This window comes from Paralichthys olivaceus, chromosome 9 (assembly GCF_024713975.1).
Source record: "Paralichthys olivaceus isolate ysfri-2021 chromosome 9, ASM2471397v2, whole genome shotgun sequence".
In the NCBI taxonomy this organism is placed as follows: domain Eukaryota; kingdom Metazoa; phylum Chordata; class Actinopteri; order Pleuronectiformes; family Paralichthyidae; genus Paralichthys; species Paralichthys olivaceus.
The window spans coordinates 4,325,593-4,347,425 of record NC_091101.1 but is presented as its reverse complement, the minus strand read 5'-3'; the positions used below and the strand labels follow the sequence as shown (position 1 = coordinate 4,347,425).

At 48.0% G+C, this 21,833-nt stretch overlaps 4 protein-coding genes across 5 annotated transcripts; all 4 read right to left on the bottom strand.

Moving 5' to 3' along the window:
• Positions 1–842: 842 nt before the first annotated feature.
• LOC138411459 (protein Daple-like) lies at positions 843–4,245 on the bottom strand. The gene is made up of 3 exons (XM_069531902.1): positions 4,059–4,245; positions 2,864–3,754; positions 843–2,629 (listed from the first exon to the last, which is right to left on the bottom strand). Exons 1-3 carry the CDS (start codon positions 4,179–4,181, stop codon positions 1,316–1,318), a joined length of 2,328 nt encoding a protein of 775 aa, XP_069388003.1. The 5' UTR covers positions 4,182–4,245; the 3' UTR covers positions 843–1,315.
• Positions 4,246–5,927: 1,682 nt separating this feature from the next.
• On the bottom strand, positions 5,928–9,321 carry LOC138411457 (nuclear mitotic apparatus protein 1-like). Its single transcript, XM_069531898.1, has 2 exons — positions 9,105–9,321; positions 5,928–8,800 (listed from the first exon to the last, which is right to left on the bottom strand). The coding sequence occupies exons 1-2, from the start codon at positions 9,225–9,227 to the stop codon at positions 6,401–6,403; spliced, it is 2,523 nt and encodes an 840-aa protein (XP_069387999.1). The 5' UTR covers positions 9,228–9,321; the 3' UTR covers positions 5,928–6,400.
• A 1,652-nt stretch (positions 9,322–10,973) lies between these two features.
• Positions 10,974–14,385, bottom strand: LOC138411456 (neurofilament medium polypeptide-like). The gene is made up of 2 exons (XM_069531897.1): positions 14,151–14,385; positions 10,974–13,846 (listed from the first exon to the last, which is right to left on the bottom strand). Exons 1-2 carry the CDS (start codon positions 14,271–14,273, stop codon positions 11,447–11,449), a joined length of 2,523 nt encoding a protein of 840 aa, XP_069387998.1. The 5' UTR covers positions 14,274–14,385; the 3' UTR covers positions 10,974–11,446.
• Positions 14,386–16,024: 1,639 nt separating this feature from the next.
• Positions 16,025–19,294, bottom strand: LOC138411458 (protein Daple-like). Of its 2 annotated transcripts, XM_069531900.1 has the most exons (3): positions 19,132–19,294; positions 17,976–18,827; positions 16,025–17,897 (listed from the first exon to the last, which is right to left on the bottom strand). In XM_069531900.1, the coding sequence occupies exons 1-3, from the start codon at positions 19,141–19,143 to the stop codon at positions 16,494–16,496; spliced, it is 2,268 nt and encodes a 755-aa protein (XP_069388001.1). In that variant the 5' UTR covers positions 19,144–19,294; the 3' UTR covers positions 16,025–16,493. The 2 variants fall into 2 exon arrangements, with proteins under 2 accessions (XP_069388001.1, XP_069388000.1); XM_069531899.1 differs by having other exon boundaries at positions 16,025–18,827.
• Between the last annotated feature and the right edge of the window lie 2,539 nt (positions 19,295–21,833).

Here is a 21,833-nt window from a genome sequence, read left to right as displayed (position 1 = left end):
ACTCGCGTGCGGTGAATCCAGCAGAGGATCTCCTGCTGTGTTCTCACATCGGCTTCTCCTGGATTTCTATGGACATTATAGTAGGAGTCCAGGTGGAGAGTGTCTCACTTGGACATTTGCTATCATACACGTCTGAAAGCAGCTTGAACGTAGGTTAGAAGTTAATCCTCCATATTCAGCACTCATTGTATTGCACTAAGATCCAACAGGACGAGTACAGAGACAAGTCCATCATCTGATGCCATAAAAACATCATTAGTGACTTTTAGTAGTGCTGTTTCTGTGGGATTATTTTATGATTAATTAAATGCCACTGTATAGTCTGTCTTTATGGATAAAATGGTGTAACGGTTCCAAAGCAGTTCTTCCTTCTTTTAATGGAAAAATACAGCAACATTTGTTGTGTGTAGACATGTACTGCATTCCACAATTGATCCCATCAAGTTGATAGACTTGTATTTCTGGAAAATAATGTCAGTTATTAAATTGGGCCGTTTTGCTTGATTGAAAGTGAAGCCCTTTTTTTACTTAACATTGTTTCATTGAGAGCAACGTAAAGTGAGAACAAGTTAAATGTGCATATAATCATATCATAAAGAAGTACTGCCTTATGCTACTTGACCTGCGGTTGCATCTAGTGTATTGAAACTTTGAGAAGTCAGCAATGGACTTTTTCAAAGAAGCCATTTTGGCACAAAGCAGGTAAGCATAACTAATAATCAATAGACTGTACACAAAAGATGAATTCAGGCTCTGGACCTAAACAGAAAACATCCTGAAGGGGCAGCCACACACACACACACACACACACACACACACACACACACACAAAAACAACAAACTAGTAGAATGAATATTTATTAGATAAGGAGCATACAATAAAAATGATGTTACTGGCTAAGGCAGGACACTACATGAAAAAACATTGGTTTGTTGATTGTTAATGACTGAAATCACTGGTCAAATCTAAAGCCATTTTCAGACATGACCCGTGGGTAAAGGCCCAAGAACTGGATCCAGAGTTTGCCTGCAATGTGCAGACACAGCGGGAGGTTCTCTGCACAGACACATTTACGGCAACAAATCCTTTGCATTATTCAGTCCAAATTTGGAGCAGCCGGGTGCAGGAGACAGAGGCAGGAAGTGACATATAAACTCTGTGGTGGAGATCACGTGATTTACACGTAAAATAAATTTAAACACATAGACACTGGTGTCAGCTCTTATCACAACAAACTCTCTTGACATCTTCGTAGGTGTCTTCTACGTGTGTGATACCTCATTTTCACCCCATCACTGATTCAAACAATCTCATTTAGTCACTCTGCTTCGCTCTGAGGCAGCTCCATCTCACCGCTGCACTCCTCTTCAGCCTGAGGGAGCTCCACCTCACCGAGAGGCAGCTCCGCCTCCCGGCAGCCCTCTGCTTCGGCCTGAGGCAGCTCCACTTCACGGCTGCACTCCGGTTCGGCCTGAGGCAGCTCCACTTCACGGCTGCACTCTGGTTTGGCCTGAGGCAGCTCCACCTGACCACTGCAACCTCCCTCGGACTGAGGCGGCTCCACCTCACCGCTGCAACCTCCCTCGGACTGAGGTGGCTCCACCTCACCGCCGCACTCTTCTCCGGCCTGAGGCGGCTCCACCTCTCCTCTGCACTCTTCTGCTGCCTGAGGCGGCTCCACCTCACCGCTGCAATCTTCTGCGACTTAAAGCTCCACCTCACCACTGCACTCTTCTGCTGCCTGAGGCGGCTCAACCTCAACGCTACACTCTGCTTCAGTCTGAGGCAGCTCCATCTCACGGCTGCACTCTGCTTCAGCCCGAGGCAGCTCCTACTCACTGCTACACTGTGCTCCTGCCTGAGGTGGCTCAACCTCACTGCTGCATGCTGCCTAGGCCTGAGGTGGCTCCACCTCAACTGTGAAGTTGGCTCCAGCCTGAGGCGGCTCCACCTCAGCGCTGCACTCGGCTGCGGTCTGAGGCGGCTCCACCTCACTGCTGCACTCTTCTCCTGCCTGAGGTGGGTCCGCCTCACCGCTGCATGCTGCTTAGGCCTGAGGCTGCTCCACCTTACTGCTGCACTCTTCTCCGGCCCGCACTCTTGCTTAATCTGAGGCAGCTCCACCTCACCGCTGCAATAATCTCTGGCCTGAGGTTGCTCCACCTCACCGCTGCACCCTTCTCCGGACTGAGGCCGCTCCACCACAGCACAGTGATCTTCGCCGGCATGAGGCCGCTCCACCTCACCACTGCACTCTTCTGCTGCCTGAGGCGGCTCAACCTCAACGCTACACTCTGCTTCAGTCTGAGGCAGCTCCATCTCACGGCTGCACTCTGCTCCAGCCTGAGGCAGCTCCTCCTCACTGCTGCAATCATGTTCGGCCTGAGCCGGCCGGAGAAGCTGCACTCTTCTCTGGCCTGAAGCTGCACTCTTCACCGTCCTGAAGTGGCTCAACTTCACTGCTGCACTCTCCTTTGGCATGAGGCGGCTCAACCTCACTGCGGCAGTCTGCTTCTGTCTGAGGCGGCTCAACCTCACTGCGGCAGTCTGCTTCTTTATGAGGCTGCTCCACCTCACCGCTGCACCCTTCTCCGGCCTGCACTCTTGCTCAATCTGAGGCAGCTCCACCTCACCGCTGCATTGTGCTCTGGCCTGAGGCGGCTCCACCTCAGAGTTGCAATCTTTACCGGCCTGAGGTGGCTCTTCCTCACCACGGCAATCTTCTCCAGCCTGAGGCAGCTCCACCTCACCGCTGCACTGTGCTCTGGCCTTAGGTGGCTCCACCTCAGAGTTGCAATCTTTACCGGTCTGAGGCGGCTCCTCCTCACCGCGGCAATCTTCTCCAGCCTGAGGCGGCTCCACCTCACCGCTGCACTGTGCTCTGGCCTTAGGCGGCTCCACCTCACCGCTGCACTGTGCTCTGGCCTTAGGCGGCTCCACCTCACCGCTGCAGTCTTCTCCAGCCTGAGGCGGCTCCACCTCACCGCTGCACTGTGCTCTGGCCTTAGGCGGCTCCACCTCACTGCTGCAGTCTTCTCCAGCCTGAGGATGCTCCACCTCACTGCTGCACTCTTCCTCAATCTGAGCCAGCTCCTGATTTCCCTCTGATTTTTCAGGTGTGTCCTCACGCTCATACTTGGTGCTCTGGAGCTCCTTGTTTAAATTCACCTCAGGCATGGAATCACTTTGGTTACTCTGTTTTGTTTGAGCTTGCCTTTTCTCAGTCTTAGTTATCACAAGCTCAAGCTGGCTCTGCGCACTTTTCAAAAGGTGAACCTTCTCTTTTAGAGCCAAATTGTCCTTTTCCAGAGCCTCCAGGTTTCTGCACCAGGTTTTCTGAGCCTCAGCCAGGTTTGCCTCCAGAGCTGCACACCTGGCCTCAGTGCTCTTGAGCTCATATTCTTTTGATGCTAGCTTGACCATGAGTTCAACCTGGTCTCTTATGCGAGCTTGCCTTGACTCAACCACATCTATTATGAGCTCATCCTTGCGTTTGAGCTCGTCTTGAAGCGAGCTCCTCTCTCTTTTTAAAACTTCCACCTCCTCCTTCAGAGCATTTTTTTCCAGAGCCTCTGCCCTGCTCCAGCATTGATCAGCCTTAACTGTCTTGTAGTGCATATTTGCCGTCAGAGTTCTACATCTGGCCTCACTGCTCTTGATCATCTGGTAGTTTGTAGCCAGCTTGGCCTGAACCTTAGCTATGGCTTTAATAAGGTCATCAATTTCCTTCTGGACCTGCATTGGTCCACAAGCCTGAAAAAAAGAAACATACATGGAATTCTTGAGTAAAACCCCACTCCCACCTTAACCAGGGTTCCTGCAGCTCCTTAAAAAGTCTTCAATTAAAATCAACAAACGTAAGGTTTTAAATTGTCTCAAATAGACCATGAATTGGCTGCAAACCTTTACATTTGCAGGTGGTGCATTTAAGGCATGCATTGATGTCTAATAGATGTATTTACTCAACATACATTATGTGTAGTTGAGCTTTAGACAAAACATGAATCAGTAGCAGTCAAAAGCAAGTTGGCCAAGAGCATTGGTTAAATAATCTTACCACAGTGTCCATTTTGGCAAAGGAAGAAGGTTTGGGAAACTGTTGTCGATGTAAATGAGACTTGTTTTCTTCACAAATGAAAGCTGCTGTCTCCTCAGTTGAAGGTTTTAGAAACTGTGCCATCACTCTTGCAGTCTAACCCTAACCTAACCCCTAAACCCAGGATCAAAGGAAATACTATAAAGTTAACTACATCACAGGATCAAAACATTAAAAGACATCAATAGTTTCCATGGAAACACAACAAAGCGGCCACTGGGCATTTCCATGGTGATTTTTCTAACTACACAACATGGCTGCCACTGGAGGTTGTTGTTTTTTATCAAGAATTCTTTGTCCCACCTGCTTGCTTGGACTCACAGAGTAATTTATACGATTTTGGTAGTCAAAGGGCAGGGTCACAGTGGCCTCTCGAATGTGATATCTCAAAACCAAGGGATTTCCTTCCATTTTTGACCAGTTGTCACTCAACACATATCAGCTGAACTCTTTTGAGCATTTCATCAGCTGAACTCTTGAGTATTTCACCAGTGACAAGATGTAAGGACACAATGTGATTAATAGTTAAGCATATTTAGACTTACCTATCCAATAGGATGCAAACACTTACATGTAACATAGAGAGTGACAGTAATTCTAGCTCACTGACATGCTGTTAGAATGGGTGAAGCAGGGTGATGGAGACATATGGGGATGCTGTGGGAGACATTGTTTGTATATTGTTCCACCTTCTGGTTTCCTTGATGCCTGAAGTCTACATTAAAATATTCTGGAGAAGAGAGAAGAGAGTCTCTGCATTATTCAGGCCAAAGGTGGAGCAGCCGGGTGCAGCAGACAGAGGCAGGAAGCGACATATAAACTTCTAAAAAAAATTAAACACATAGATACTGGTGTCAGCATTTATCACCACAAACTCTCATGACATCTTCGTCGGTGTCTTCTATGTGTGAAACCTCATTTTCACAAGGAGATATTTGTTGTCTTTTTGTTTTCATTTTTGCGTCTGGAGTGTTTTAGAAGCACCACCAACCCCCCACTCGCATGCGGTGAATCCAGCAGAGGATCTCCTGCTGTGTTCACACATCGGCTTCTCCTGGATTTCTATGGACATTATAGTAGGAGTCCAGGTGGAGAGTGTCTCACTTGGACATTTGCTATCATACACATGTCTGAAAGCAGCTTGAACGTAGGTTAGAAGTTAATCCTCCATATTCAGCACTCATTGTATTGCACTAAGATCCAACAGGACGAGTACAGAGACAAGTCCATCATCTGATGCCATAAAAACATCATTAGTGACTTTTAGTAGTGCTGTTTCTGTGGGATTATTTTATGATTAATTAAATGCCACTGTATAGTCTGTCTTTATGGATAAAATGGTGTAACGGTTCCAAAGCAGTTCTTCCTTCTTTTAATGGAAAAATACAGCAACATTTGTTGTGTGTAGACATGTACTGCATTCCACAATTGATCCCATCAAGTTGATAGACTTGTATTTCTGGAAAATAATGTCAGTTATTAAATTGGGCCGTTTTGCTTGATTGAAAGTGAAGCCCTTTTTTTACTTAACATTGTTTCATTGAGAGCAACGTAAAGTGAGAACAAGTTAAATGTGCATATAATCATATCATAAAGAAGTACTGCCCTATGCTACTTGACCTGCAGTTGCATCTAGTGTATTGAAACTTTGAGAAGTCAGCAATGGACTTTTTCAAAGAAGCCATTTTGGCACAAAGCAGGTAAGCATAACTAATAATCAATAGACTGTACACAAAAGATGAATTCAGGCTCTGGACCTAAACAGAAAACATCCTGAAGGGGCAGCCACACACACACACACACACACACACACACACAAAAACAACAAACTAGTACAATGAATATTTATTAGATAAGGAGCATACAATAAAAATGATGTTACTGGCTAAGGCAGGACACTACATGAAAAAACATTGGTTTGTTGATTGTTAATGACTGAAATCACTGGTCAAATCTAAAGCCATTTTCAGACATGACCCGTGGGTAAAGGCCCAAGAACTGGATCCAGAGTTTACCTGCAGTGTGCAGACACAGCGGGAGGTTCTCTGCACAGACACATTTACGGCAACAAATCCTCTGCATTATTCAGTCCAAATTTGGAGCAGCCGGGTGCAGGAGACAGAGGCAGGAAGTGACATATAAACTCTGTGGTGGAGATCACGTGATTTACACGTAAAATAAATTTAAACACATAGACACTGGTGTCAGCTCTTATCACAACAAACTCTCTTGACATCTTCGTAGGTGTCTTCTACGTGTGTGATACCTCATTTTCACCCCATCACTGATTCAAACAATCTCATTTAGTCACTCTGCTTCGCTCTGAGGCAGCTCCATCTCACCGCTGCACTCCTCTTCAGCCTGAGGGAGCTCCACCTCACCGAGAGGCAGCTCCGCCTCCCGGCTGCACTCCGCTTTGGCCTGAGGCAGCTCCACTTCACGGCTGCACTCCGGTTCGGCCTGAGGCAGCTCCACTTCACGGCTGCACTCTGGTTTGGCCTGAGGCAGCTCCACCTGACCACTGCAACCTCCCTCGGACTGAGGCGGCTCCACCTCACCGCTGCAACCTCCCTCGGACTGAGGTGGCTCCACCTCACCGCCGCACTCTTCTCCGGCCTGAGGCGGCTCCACCTCTCCTCTGCACTCTTCTGCTGCCTGAGGCGGCTCCACCTCACCGCTGCAATCTTCTGCGACTTAAAGCTCCACCTCACCACTGCACTCTTCTGCTGCCTGAGGCGGCTCAACCTCAACGCTACACTCTGCTTCAGTCTGAGGCAGCTCCATCTCACGGCTGCACTCTGCTTCAGCCCGAGGCAGCTCCTACTCACTGCTACACTGTGCTCCTGCCTGAGGTGGCTCAACCTCACTGTTGCATGCTGCCTAGGCCTGAGGTGGCTCCACCTCAACTGTGAAGTTGGCTCCAGCCTGAGGCGGCTCCACCTCAGCGCTGCACTCGGCTGCGGTCTGAGGCGGCTCCACCTCACTGCTGCACTCTTCTCCTGCCTGAGGTGGGTCCGCCTCACCGCTGCATGCTGCTTAGGCCTGAGGCTGCTCCACCTTACTGCTGCACTCTTCTCCGGCCCGCACTCTTGCTTAATCTGAGGCAGCTCCACCTCACCGCTGCAATAATCTCTGGCCTGAGGTTGCTCCACCTCACCGCTGCACCCTTCTCCGGACTGAGGCCGCTCCACCACAGCACAGTGATCTTCTGCTGCCTGAGGCGGCTCAACCTCAACGCTACACTCTGCTTCAGTCTGAGGCAGCTCCATCTCACGGCTGCACTCTGCTCCAGCCTGAGGCAGCTCCTCCTCACTGCTGCAATCATGTTCGGCCTGAGCCGGCCGGAGAAGCTGCACTCTTCTCTGGCCTGAAGCTGCACTCTTCACCGTCCTGAAGTGGCTCAACTTCACTGCTGCACTCTCCTTTGGCATGAGGCGGCTCAACCTCACTGCGGCAGTCTGCTTCTGTCTGAGACGGCTCAACCTCACTGCGGCAGTCTGCTTCTTTATGAGGCTGCTCCACCTCACCGCTGCACCCTTCTCCGGCCTGCACTCTTGCTCAATCTGAGGCAGCTCCACCTCACCGCTGCATTGTGCTCTGGCCTGAGGCGGCTCCACCTCAGAGTTGCAATCTTTACCGGCCTGAGGTGGCTCTTCCTCACCACGGCAATCTTCTCCAGCCTGAGGCAGCTCCACCTCACCGCTGCACTGTGCTCTGGCCTTAGGCGGCTCCACCTCAGAGTTGCAATCTTTACCGGTCTGAGGCGGCTCCTCCTCACCGCGGCAATCTTCTCCAGCCTGAGGCGGCTCCACCTCACCGCTGCACTGTGCTCTGGCCTTAGGCGGCTCCACCTCACCGCTGCACTGTGCTCTGGCCTTAGGCGGCTCCACCTCACCGCTGCAGTCTTCTCCAGCCTGAGGCGGCTCCACCTCACCGCTGCACTGTGCTCTGGCCTTAGGCGGCTCCACCTCACTGCTGCAGTCTTCTCCAGCCTGAGGATGCTCCACCTCACTGCTGCACTCTTCCTCAATCTGAGCCAGCTCCTGATTTCCCTCTGATTTTTCAGGTGTGTCCTCACGCTCATACTTGGTGCTCTGGAGCTCCTTGTTTAAATTCACCTCAGGCATGGAATCACTTTGGTTACTCTGTTTTGTTTGAGCTTGCCTTTTCTCAGTCTTAGTTATCACAAGCTCAAGCTGGCTCTGCGCACTTTTCAAAAGGTGAACCTTCTCTTTTAGAGCCAAATTGTCCTTTTCCAGAGCCTCCAGGTTTCTGCACCAGGTTTTCTGAGCCTCAGCCAGGTTTGCCTCCAGAGCTGCACACCTGGCCTCAGTGCTCTTGAGCTCATATTCTTTTGATGCTAGCTTGACCATGAGTTCAACCTGGTCTCTTATGCGAGCTTGCCTTGACTCAACCACATCTATTATGAGCTCATCCTTGCGTTTGAGCTCGTCTTGAAGCGAGCTCCTCTCTCTTTTTAAAACTTCCACCTCCTCCTTCAGAGCATTTTTTTCCAGAGCCTCTGCCCTGCTCCAGCATTGATCAGCCTTAACTGTCTTGTAGTGCATATTTGCCGTCAGAGTTCTACATCTGGCCTCACTGCTCTTGATCATCTGGTAGTTTGTAGCCAGCTTGGCCTGAACCTTAGCTATGGCTTTAATAAGGTCATCAATTTCCTTCTGGACCTGCATTGGTCCACAAGCCTGAAAAAAAGAAACATACATGGAATTCTTGAGTAAAACCCCACTCCCACCTTAACCAGGGTTCCTGCAGCTCCTTAAAAAGTCTTCAATTAAAATCAACAAACGTAAGGTTTTAAATTGTCTCAAATAGACCATGAATTGGCTGCAAACCTTTACATTTGCAGGTGGTGCATTTAAGGCATGCATTGATGTCTAATAGATGTATTTACTCAACATACATTATGTGTAGTTGAGCTTTAGACAAAACATGAATCAGTAGCAGTCAAAAGCAAGTTGGCCAAGAGCATTGGTTAAATAATCTTACCACAGTGTCCATTTTGGCAAAGGAAGAAGGTTTGGGAAACTGTTGTCGATGTAAATGAGACTTGTTTTCTTCACAAATGAAAGCTGCTGTCTCCTCAGTTGAAGGTTTTAGAAACTGTGCCATCACTCTTGCAGTCTAACCCTAACCTAACCCCTAAACCCAGGATCAAAGGAAATACTATAAAGTTAACTACATCACAGGATCAAAACATTAAAAGACATCAATAGTTTCCATGGAAACACAACAAAGCGGCCACTGGGCATTTCCATGGTGATTTTTCTAACTACACAACATGGCTGCCACTGGAGGTTGTTGTTTTTTATCAAGAATTCTTTGTCCCACCTGCTTGCTTGGACTCACAGAGTAATTTATACGATTTTGGTAGTCAAAGGGCAGGGTCACAGTGGCCTCTCGAATGTGATATCTCAAAACCAAGGGATTTCCTTCCATTTTTGACCAGTTGTCACTCAACACATATCAGCTGAACTCTTTTGAGCATTTCATCAGCTGAACTCTTGAGTATTTCACCAGTGACAAGATGTAAGGACACAATGTGATTAATAGTTAAGCATATTTAGACTTACCTATCCAATAGGATGCAAACACTTACATGTAACATAGAGAGTGACAGTAATTCTAGCTCACTGACATGCTGTTAGAATGGGTGAAGCAGGGTGATGGAGACATATGGGGATGCTGTGGGAGACATTGTTTGTATATTGTTCCACCTTCTGGTTTCCTTGATGCCTGAAGTCTACATTAAAATATTCTGGAGAAGAGAGAAGAGAGTCTCTGCATTATTCAGGCCAAAGGTGGAGCAGCCGGGTGCAGCAGACAGAGGCAGGAAGCGACATATAAACTTCTAAAAAAAATTAAACACATAGATACTGGTGTCAGCATTTATCACCACAAACTCTCATGACATCTTCGTCGGTGTCTTCTATGTGTGAAACCTCATTTTCACAAGGAGATATTTGTTGTCTTTTTGTTTTCATTTTTGCGTCTGGAGTGTTTTAGAAGCACCACCAACCCCCCACTCGCATGCGGTGAATCCAGCAGAGGATCTCCTGCTGTGTTCACACATCGGCTTCTCCTGGATTTCTATGGACATTATAGTAGGAGTCCAGGTGGAGAGTGTCTCACTTGGACATTTGCTATCATACACATGTCTGAAAGCAGCTTGAACGTAGGTTAGAAGTTAATCCTCCATATTCAGCACTCATTGTATTGCACTAAGATCCAACAGGACGAGTACAGAGACAAGTCCATCATCTGATGCCATAAAAACATCATTAGTGACTTTTAGTAGTGCTGTTTCTGTGGGATTATTTTATGATTAATTAAATGCCACTGTATAGTCTGTCTTTATGGATAAAATGGTGTAACGGTTCCAAAGCAGTTCTTCCTTCTTTTAATGGAAAAATACAGCAACATTTGTTGTGTGTAGACATGTACTGCATTCCACAATTGATCCCATCAAGTTGATAGACTTGTATTTCTGGAAAATAATGTCAGTTATTAAATTGGGCCGTTTTGCTTGATTGAAAGTGAAGCCCTTTTTTTACTTAACATTGTTTCATTGAGAGCAACGTAAAGTGAGAACAAGTTAAATGTGCATATAATCATATCATAAAGAAGTACTGCCCTATGCTACTTGACCTGCAGTTGCATCTAGTGTATTGAAACTTTGAGAAGTCAGCAATGGACTTTTTCAAAGAAGCCATTTTGGCACAAAGCAGGTAAGCATAACTAATAATCAATAGACTGTACACAAAAGATGAATTCAGGCTCTGGACCTAAACAGAAAACATCCTGAAGGGGCAGCCACACACACACACACACACACACACACACACAAAAACAACAAACTAGTACAATGAATATTTATTAGATAAGGAGCATACAATAAAAATGATGTTACTGGCTAAGGCAGGACACTACATGAAAAAACATTGGTTTGTTGATTGTTAATGACTGAAATCACTGGTCAAATCTAAAGCCATTTTCAGACATGACCCGTGGGTAAAGGCCCAAGAACTGGATCCAGAGTTTACCTGCAGTGTGCAGACACAGCGGGAGGTTCTCTGCACAGACACATTTACGGCAACAAATCCTCTGCATTATTCAGTCCAAATTTGGAGCAGCCGGGTGCAGGAGACAGAGGCAGGAAGTGACATATAAACTCTGTGGTGGAGATCACGTGATTTACACGTAAAATAAATTTAAACACATAGACACTGGTGTCAGCTCTTATCACAACAAACTCTCTTGACATCTTCGTAGGTGTCTTCTACGTGTGTGATACCTCATTTTCACCCCATCACTGATTCAAACAATCTCATTTAGTCACTCTGCTTCGCTCTGAGGCAGCTCCATCTCACCGCTGCACTCCTCTTCAGCCTGAGGGAGCTCCACCTCACCGAGAGGCAGCTCCGCCTCCCGGCTGCACTCCGCTTTGGCCTGAGGCAGCTCCACTTCACGGCTGCACTCCGGTTCGGCCTGAGGCAGCTCCACTTCACGGCTGCACTCTGGTTTGGCCTGAGGCAGCTCCACCTGACCACTGCAACCTCCCTCGGACTGAGGCGGCTCCACCTCACCGCTGCAACCTCCCTCGGACTGAGGTGGCTCCACCTCACCGCCGCACTCTTCTCCGGCCTGAGGCGGCTCCACCTCTCCTCTGCACTCTTCTGCTGCCTGAGGCGGCTCCACCTCACCGCTGCAATCTTCTGCGACTTAAAGCTCCACCTCACCACTGCACTCTTCTGCTGCCTGAGGCGGCTCAACCTCAACGCTACACTCTGCTTCAGTCTGAGGCAGCTCCATCTCACGGCTGCACTCTGCTTCAGCCCGAGGCAGCTCCTACTCACTGCTACACTGTGCTCCTGCCTGAGGTGGCTCAACCTCACTGTTGCATGCTGCCTAGGCCTGAGGTGGCTCCACCTCAACTGTGAAGTTGGCTCCAGCCTGAGGCGGCTCCACCTCAGCGCTGCACTCGGCTGCGGTCTGAGGCGGCTCCACCTCACTGCTGCACTCTTCTCCTGCCTGAGGTGGGTCCGCCTCACCGCTGCATGCTGCTTAGGCCTGAGGCTGCTCCACCTTACTGCTGCACTCTTCTCCGGCCCGCACTCTTGCTTAATCTGAGGCAGCTCCACCTCACCGCTGCAATAATCTCTGGCCTGAGGTTGCTCCACCTCACCGCTGCACCCTTCTCCGGACTGAGGCCGCTCCACCACAGCACAGTGATCTTCTGCTGCCTGAGGCGGCTCAACCTCAACGCTACACTCTGCTTCAGTCTGAGGCAGCTCCATCTCACGGCTGCACTCTGCTCCAGCCTGAGGCAGCTCCTCCTCACTGCTGCAATCATGTTCGGCCTGAGCCGGCCGGAGAAGCTGCACTCTTCTCTGGCCTGAAGCTGCACTCTTCACCGTCCTGAAGTGGCTCAACTTCACTGCTGCACTCTCCTTTGGCATGAGGCGGCTCAACCTCACTGCGGCAGTCTGCTTCTGTCTGAGGCGGCTCAACCTCACTGCGGCAGTCTGCTTCTTTATAAGGCTGCTCCACCTCACCGCTGCACCCTTCTCCGGCCTGCACTCTTGCTCAATCTGAGGCAGCTCCACCTCACCGCTGCATTGTGCTCTGGCCTGAGGCGGCTCCACCTCAGAGTTGCAATCTTTACCGGCCTGAGGTGGCTCTTCCTCAACACGGCAATCTTCTCCAGCCTGAGGCGGCTCCACCTCACCGCTGCACTGTGCTCTGGCCTTAGGCGGCTCCACCTCAGAGTTGCAATCTTTACCGGTCTGAGGCGGCTCCTCCTCACCGCGGCAATCTTCTCCAGCCTGAGGCGGCTCCACCTCACCGCTGCACTGTGCTCTGGCCTTAGGCGGCTCCACCTCACCGCTGCACTGTGCTCTGGCCTTAGGCGGCTCCACCTCACCGCTGCAGTCTTCTCCAGCCTGAGGCGGCTCCACCTCACCGCTGCACTGTGCTCTGGCCTTAGGCGGCTCCACCTCACTGCTGCAGTCTTCTCCAGCCTGAGGATGCTCCACCTCACTGCTGCACTCTTCCTCAATCTGAGCCAGCTCCTGATTTCCCTCTGATTTTTCAGGTGTGTCCTCACGCTCATACTTGGTGCTCTGGAGCTCCTTGTTTAAATTCACCTCAGGCATGGAATCACTTTGGTTACTCTGTTTTGTTTGAGCTTGCCTTTTCTCAGTCTTAGTTATCACAAGCTCAAGCTGGCTCTGCGCACTTTTCAAAAGGTGAACCTTCTCTTTTAGAGCCAAATTGTCCTTTTCCAGAGCCTCCAGGTTTCTGCACCAGGTTTTCTGAGCCTCAGCCAGGTTTGCCTCCAGAGCTGCACACCTGGCCTCAGTGCTCTTGAGCTCATATTCTTTTGATGCTAGCTTGACCATGAGTTCAACCTGGTCTCTTATGCGAGCTTGCCTTGACTCAACCACATCTATTATGAGCTCATCCTTGCGTTTGAGCTCGTCTTGAAGCGAGCTCCTCTCTCTTTTTAAAACTTCCACCTCCTCCTTCAGAGCATTTTTTTCCAGAGCCTCTGCCCTGCTCCAGCATTGATCAGCCTTAACTGTCTTGTAGTGCATATTTGCCGTCAGAGTTCTACATCTGGCCTCACTGCTCTTGATCATCTGGTAGTTTGTAGCCAGCTTGGCCTGAACCTTAGCTATGGCTTTAATAAGGTCATCAATTTCCTTCTGGACCTGCATTGGTCCACAAGCCTGAAAAAAAGAAACATACATGGAATTCTTGAGTAAAACCCCACTCCCACCTTAACCAGGGTTCCTGCAGCTCCTTAAAAAGTCTTCAATTAAAATCAACAAACGTAAGGTTTTAAATTGTCTCAAATAGACCATGAATTGGCTGCAAACCTTTACATTTGCAGGTGGTGCATTTAAGGCATGCATTGATGTCTAATAGATGTATTTACTCAACATACATTATGTGTAGTTGAGCTTTAGACAAAACATGAATCAGTAGCAGTCAAAAGCAAGTTGGCCAAGAGCATTGGTTAAATAATCTTACCACAGTGTCCATTTTGGCAAAGGAAGAAGGTTTGGGAAACTGTTGTCTATGTAAATGAGACTTGTTTTCTTCACAAATGAAAGCTGCTGTCTCCTCAGTTGAAGGTTTTAGAAACTGTGCCATCACTCTTGCAGTCTAACCCTAACCTAACCCCTAAACCCAGGATCAAAGGAAATACTATAAAGTTAACTACATCACAGGATCAAAACATTAAAAGACATCAATAGTTTCCATGGAAACACAACAAAGCGGCCACTGGGCATTTCCATGGTGATTTTTCTAACTACACAACATGGCTGCCACTGGAGGTTGTTGTTTTTTATCAAGAATTCTTTGTCCCACCTGCTTGCTTGGACTCACAGAGTAATTTATACGATTTTGGTAGTCAAAGGGCAGGGTCACAGTGGCCTCTCGAATGTGATATCTCAAAACGAAGGGATTTCCTTCCATTTTTGACCAGTTGTCACTCAACACATATCAGCTGAACTCTTTTGAGCATTTCATCAGCTGAACTCTTTGAGTATTTCACCAGTGACAAGATGTAAGGACACAATGTGATTAATAGTTAAGCATATTTAGACTTACCTATCCAATAGGATGCAAACACTTACATGTAACATAGAGAGTGACAGTAATTCTAGCTCACTGACATGCTGTTAGAATGGGTGAAGCAGGGTGATGGAGACATATGGGGATGCTGTGGGAGACATTGTTTGTATATTGTTCCACCTTCTGGTTTCCTTGATGCCTGAAGTCTACATTAAAATATTCTGGAGAAGAGAGAAGAGAGTCTCTGCATTATTCAGGCCAAAGGTGGAGCAGCCGGGTGCAGCAGACAGAGGCAGGAAGCGACATATAAACTTCTAAAAAAAATTAAACACATAGATAATGGTGTCAGCATTTATCACCACAAACTCTCATGACATCTTCGTCGGTGTCTTCTATGTGTGAAACCTCATTTTCACAAGGAGATATTTGTTGTCTTTTTGTTTTCATTTTTGCGTCTGGAGTGTTTTAGAAGCACCACCAACCCCCCACTCGCGTGCGGTGAATCCAGCAGAGGATCTCCTGCTGTGTTCTCACATCAGCTTCTCCTGGATTTCTATGGACATTATAGTAGGAGTCCAGGTGGAGAGTGTCTCACTTGGACATTTGCTATCATACACGTCTGAAAGCAGCTTGAACGTAGGTTAGAAGTTAATCCTCCATATTCAGCACTCGTTGTATTGCACTAAGATCCAACAGGACGAGTACAGAGACAAGTCCATCATCTGATGCCATAAAAACATCATTAGTGACTTTTAGTAGTGCTGTTTCTGTGGGATTATTTTATGATTAATTAAATGCCACTGTATAGTCTGTCTTTATGGATAAAATGGTGTAACGGTTCCAAAGCAGTTCTTCCTTCTTTTAATGGAAAAATACAGCAACATTTGTTGTGTGTAGACATGTACTGCATTCCACAATTGATCCCATCAAGTTGATAGACTTGTATTTCTGGAAAATAATGTCAGTTATTAAATTGGGCCGTTTTGCTTGATTGAAAGTGAAGCCCTTTTTTTACTTAACATTGTTTCATTGAGAGCAACGTAAAGTGAGAACAAGTTAAATGTGCATATAATCATATCATAAAGAAGTACTGCCTTATGCTACTTGACCTGCGGTTGCATCTAGTGTATTGAAACTTTGAGAAGTCAGCAATGGACTTTTTCAAAGAAGCCATTTTGGCACAAAGCAGGTAAGCATAACTAATAATCAATAGACTGTACACAAAAGATGAATTCAGGCTCTGGACCTAAACAGAAAACATCCTGAAGGGGCAGCCACACACACACACACACACACACACACACACACACACAAAAACAACAAACTAGTAGAATGAATATTTATTAGATGAGGAGCATACAATAAAAATGATGTTACTGGCTAAGGCAGGACACTACATGAAAAAACATTGGTTTGTTGATTGTTAATGACTGAAATCACTGGTCAAATCTAAAGCCATTTTCAGACATGACCCGTGGGTAAAGGCCCAAGAACTGGATCCAGAGTTTGCCTGCAGTGTGCAGACACAGCGGGAGGTTCTCTGCACAGACACATTTACGGCAACAAATCCTCTGCATTATTCAGTCCAAATTTGGAGCAGCCGGGTGCAGGAGACAGAGGCAGGAAGTGACATATAAACTCTGTGGTGGAGATCACGTGATTTACACGTAAAATAAATTTAAACACATAGACACTGGTGTCAGCTCTTATCACAACAAACTTTCTTGACATCTTCGTAGGTGTCTTCTACGTGTGTGATACCTCATTTTCACCCCATCACTGATTCAAACAATCTCATTTAGTCACTCTGAGGCAGCTCCATCTCACCGCTGCACTCTGCTTCAGCCTGAGGGAGCTCCACTTCACGGCTGCACTCCGGTTCGGCCTGAGGCAGCTCCACTTCACGGCTGCACTCTGGTTTGGCCTGAGGCAGCTCCACCTGACCACTGCAACCTCCCTCGGACTGAGGCGGCTCCACCTCACCGCTGCAACCTCCCTCGGACTGAGGTGGCTCCACCTCACCGCCGCACTCTTCTCCGGCCTGAGGCGGCTCCACCTCTCCTCTGCACTCTTCTGCTGCCTGAGGCGGCTCCACCTCACCGCTGCAATCTTCTGCGACTTAAAGCTCCACCTCACCACTGCACTCTTCTGCTGCCTGAGGCGGCTCAACCTCAACGCTACACTCTGCTTCAGTCTGAGGCAGCTCCATCTCACGGCTGCACTCTGCTTCAGCCCGAGGCAGCTCCTACTCACTGCTACACTGTGCTCCTGCCTGAGGTGGCTCAACCTCACCGCTGCATGCTGCCTAGGCCTGAGGTGGCTCCACCTCAACTGTGAAGTTGGCTCCAGCCTGAGGCGGCTCCACCTCAGCGCTGCACTCGGCTGCGGTCTGAGGCGGCTCCACCTCACTGCTGCACTCTTCTCCTGCCTGAGGTGGGTCCGCCTCACCGCTGCATGCTGCTTAGGCCTGAGGCTGCTCCACCTTACTGCTGCACTCTTCTCCGGCCCGCACTCTTGCTTAATCTGAGGCAGCTCCACCTCACCGCTGCAATAATCTCTGGCCTGAGGTTGCTCCACCTCACCGCTGCACCCTTCTCCGGACTGAGGCCGCTCCACCACAGCACAGTGATCTTCGCCGGCATGAGGCCGCTCCACCTCACCACTGCACTCTTCTGCTGCCTGAGGCGGCTCAACCTCAACGCTACACTCTGCTTCAGTCTGAGGCAGCTCCATCTCACGGCTGCACTCTGCTCCAGCCTGAGGCAGCTCCTCCTCACTGCTGCAATCATGTTCGGCCTGAGCCGGCCGGAGAAGCTGCACTCTTCTCTGGCCTGAAGCTGCACTCTTCACCGTCCTGAAGTGGCTCAACTTCACTGCTGCACTCTCCTTTGGCATGAGGCGGCTCAACCTCACTGCGGCAGTCTGCTTCTGTCTGAGACGGCTCAACCTCACTGCGGCAGTCTGCTTCTTTATGAGGCTGCTCCACCTCACCGCTGCACCCTTCTCCGGCCTGCACTCTTGCTCAATCTGAGGCAGCTCCACCTCACCGCTGCATTGTGCTCTGGCCTGAGGCGGCTCCACCTCAGAGTTGCAATCTTTACCGGCCTGAGGTGGCTCTTCCTCACCACGGCAATCTTCTCCAGCCTGAGGCAGCTCCACCTCACCGCTGCACTGTGCTCTGGCCTTAGGCGGCTCCACCTCAGAGTTGCAATCTTTACCGGTCTGAGGCGGCTCCTCCTCACCGCGACAATCTTCTCCAGCCTGAGGCGGCTCCACCTCACCGCTGCACTGTGCTCTGGCCTTAGGCGGCTCCACCTCACCGCTGCAGTCTTCTCCAGCCTGAGGCGGCTCCACCTCACCGCTGCACTGTGCTCTGGCCTTAGGCGGCTCCACCTCACTGCTGCAGTCTTCTCCAGCCTGAGGATGCTCCACCTCACTGCTGCACTTTTCCTCAATCTGAGCCAGCTCCTGATTTCCCTCTGATTTTTCAGGTGTGTCCTCACGCTCATACTTGGTGCTCTGGAGCTCCTTGTTTAAATTCACCTCAGGCATGGAATCACTTTGGTTACTCTGTTTTGTTTGAGCTTGCCTTTTCTCAGTCTTAGTTATCACAAGCTCAAGCTGGCTCTGCGCACTTTTCAAAAGGTGCACCTTCTCCTTCAGATCCAAATTGTCCTTTTCCAGAGCCTCCAGGTTTCTGCACCAGGTTTTCTGAGCCTCAGCCAGGTTTGCCTCCAGAGCTGCACACCTGGCCTCAGTGCTCTTGAGCTCATATTCTTTTGATGCTAGCTTGACCATGAGTTCAACCTGGTCTCTTATGCGAGCTTGCCTTGACTCAACCACATCTATTATGAGCTCATCCTTGCGTTTGAGCTCGTCTTGAAGCGAGCTCCTCTCTCTTTTTAAAACTTCCACCTCCTCCTTCAGAGCATTTTTTTCCAGAGCCTCTGCCCTGCTCCAGCATTGATCAGCCTTAACTGTCTTGTAGTGCATATTTGCCGTCAGAGTTCTACATCTGGCCTCACTGCTCTTGATCATCTGGTAGTTTGTAGCCAGCTTGGCCTGAACCTTAGCTATGGCTTTAATAAGGTCATCAATTTCCTTCTGGACCTGCATTGGTCCACAAGCCTGAAAAAAAGAAACATACATGGAATTCTTGAGTAAAACCCCACTCCCACCTTAACCAGGGTTCCTGCAGCTCCTTAAAAAGTCTTCAATTAAAATCAACAAACGTAAGGTTTTAAATTGTCTCAAATAGACCATGAATTGGCTGCAAACCTTTACATTTGCAGGTGGTGCATTTAAGGCGTGCATTGATGTCTAATAGATGTATTTACTCAACATACATTATGTGTAGTTGAGCTTTAGACAAAACATGAATCAGTAGCAGTCAAAAGCAAGTTGGCCAAGAGCATTGGTTAAATAATCTTACCACAGTGTCCATTTTGGCAAAGGAAGAAGGTTTGGGAAACTGTTGTCTATGTAAATGAGACTTGTTTTCTTCACAAATGAAAGCTGCTGTCTCCTCAGTTGAAGGTTTTAGAAACTGTGCCGTCACTCTTGCAGTCTAACCCTAACCTAACCCCTAAACCCAGGATCAAAGGAAATACTATAAAGTTAACTACATCACAGGATCAAAACATTAAAAGACATCAATAGTTTCCATGGAAACACAACAAAGCGGCCACTGGGCATTTCCATGGTGATTTTTCTAACTACACAACATGGCTGCCACTGGAGGTTGTTGTTTTTTATCAAGAATTCTTTGTCCCACCTGCTTGCTTGGACTCACAGAGTAATTTATACGATTTTGGTAGTCAAAGGGCAGGGTCACAGTGGCCTCTCGAATGTGATATCTCAAAACCAAGGGATTTCCTTCCATTTTTGACCAGTTGTCACTCAACACATATCAGCTGAACTCTTTTGAGCATTTCATCAGCTGAACTCTTGAGTATTTCACCAGTGACAAGATGTAAGGACACAATGTGATTAATAGTTAAGCATATTTAGACTTACCTATCCAATAGGATGCAAACACTTACATGTAACATAGAGAGTGACAGTAATTCTAGCTCACTGACATGCTGTTAGAATGGGTGAAGCAGGGTGATGGAGACATATGGGGATGCTGTGGGAGACATTGTTTGTATATTGTTCCACCTTCTGGTTTCCTTGATGCCTGAAGTCTACATTAAAATATTCTGGAGAAGAGAGAAGAGAGTCTCTGCATTATTCAGGCCAAAGGTGGAGCAGCCGGATGCAGCAGACAGAGGCAGGAAGCGACATATAAACTTCTAAAAAAAAATTAAACACATAGATACTGGTGTCAGCATTTATCACCACAAACTCTCATGACATCTTCGTCGGTGTCTTCTATGTGTGAAACCTCATTTTCACAAGGAGATATTTGTTGTCTTTTTGTTTTAGTTTTCATTTTTGCGTCTGGAGTGTTTTAGAAGCACCACCAACCCCCCACTCGCGTGCGGTGAATCCAGCAGAGGATCTCCTGCTGTGTTCACACATCGGCTTCTCCTGGATTTCTATGGACATTAAAGTAGGAGTCCAGGTGGAGAGTGTCTCACTTGGACATTTGCTATCATACACGTCTGAAAGCAGCTTGAACGTAGGTTAGAAGTTAATCCTCCATATTCAGCACTCATTGTATTGCACCAAGATCCAACAGGACGAGTACAGAGACAAGTCCATCATCTGATGCCATAAAAACATCATTAGTGACTTTTAGTAGTGCTGTTTCTGTGGGATTATTTTATGATTAATTAAATGCCACTGTATAGTCTGTCTTTATGGATAAAATGGTGTAACGGTTCCAAAGCAGTTCTTCCTTCTTTTAATGGAAAAATACAGCAACATTTGTTGTGTGTAGACATGTACTGCATTCCACAATTGATCCCATCAAGTTGATAGACTTGTGTTTCTGGAAAATAATGTCAGTTATTAAATTGGGCTGTTTTGCTTGATTGAAAGTGAAGCCCTTTTTTTACTTAACATTGTTTCATTGAGAGCAACGTAAAGTGAGAACAAGTTAAATGTGCATATAATCATATCATAAAGAAGTACTGCCTTATGCTACTTGACCTGCGGTTGCATCTAGTGTATTGAAACTTTGAGAAGTCAGCAATGGACTTTTTCAAAGAAGCCATTTTGGCACAAAGCAGGTAAGCATAACTAATAATCAATAGACTGTACACAAAAGATGAATTCAGGCTCTGGACCTAAACAGAACACATCCTGAAGGGGCAGCCACACACACACACACACACACAAAAACAACAAACTAGTAGAATGAATATTTATTAGATGAGGAGCATACAATAAAAATGATGTTACTGGCTAAGGCAGGACACTACATGAAAAAACATTGGTTTGTTGATTGTTAATGACTGAAATCACTGGTCAAATCTAAAGCCATTTTCAGACATGACCCGTGGGTAAAGGCCCAAGAACTGGATCCAGAGTTTGCCTGCAGTGTGCAGACACAGCGGGAGGTTCTCTGCACAGACACATTTACGGCAACAAATCCTCTGCATTATTCAGTCCAAATTTGGAGCAGCCGGGTGCAGGAGACAGAGGCAGGAAGTGACATATAAACTCTGTGGTGGAGATCACGTGATTTACACGTAAAATAAATGTAAACACATAGACACTGGTGTCAGCTCTTATCACAACAAACTCTCTTGACATCTTCGTAGGTGTCTTCTACATGTGTGATACCTCATTTTCACCCCATCACTGATTCAAACAATCTCATTTAGTCACTCTGCTTCGCTCTGAGGCAGCTCCATCTCACCGCTGCACTCCTCTTCAGCCTGAGGGAGCTCCACCTCACCGAGAGGCAGCTCCACCTCCCGGCTGCACTCCGCTTCGGCCTGAGGCAGTTCCACCTGACCACTGCAACCTCCCTCGGACTGAGGCGGCTCCACCTGATCACTGCAACCTCCCTCGGACTGAGGTGGCTCCACCTCACCGCCACACTCTTCTGCTGCCTGAGGCGGCTCAACCTCAACGCTGCACTCTGCTTCAGTTTGAGGTGGCTCAACCTCACCGCCGCACTCTTCTGCTGCCTGAGGCAGCTCCATCTCACGGCTGCACTCTGCTTCAGCCTGAGGTGGCTCA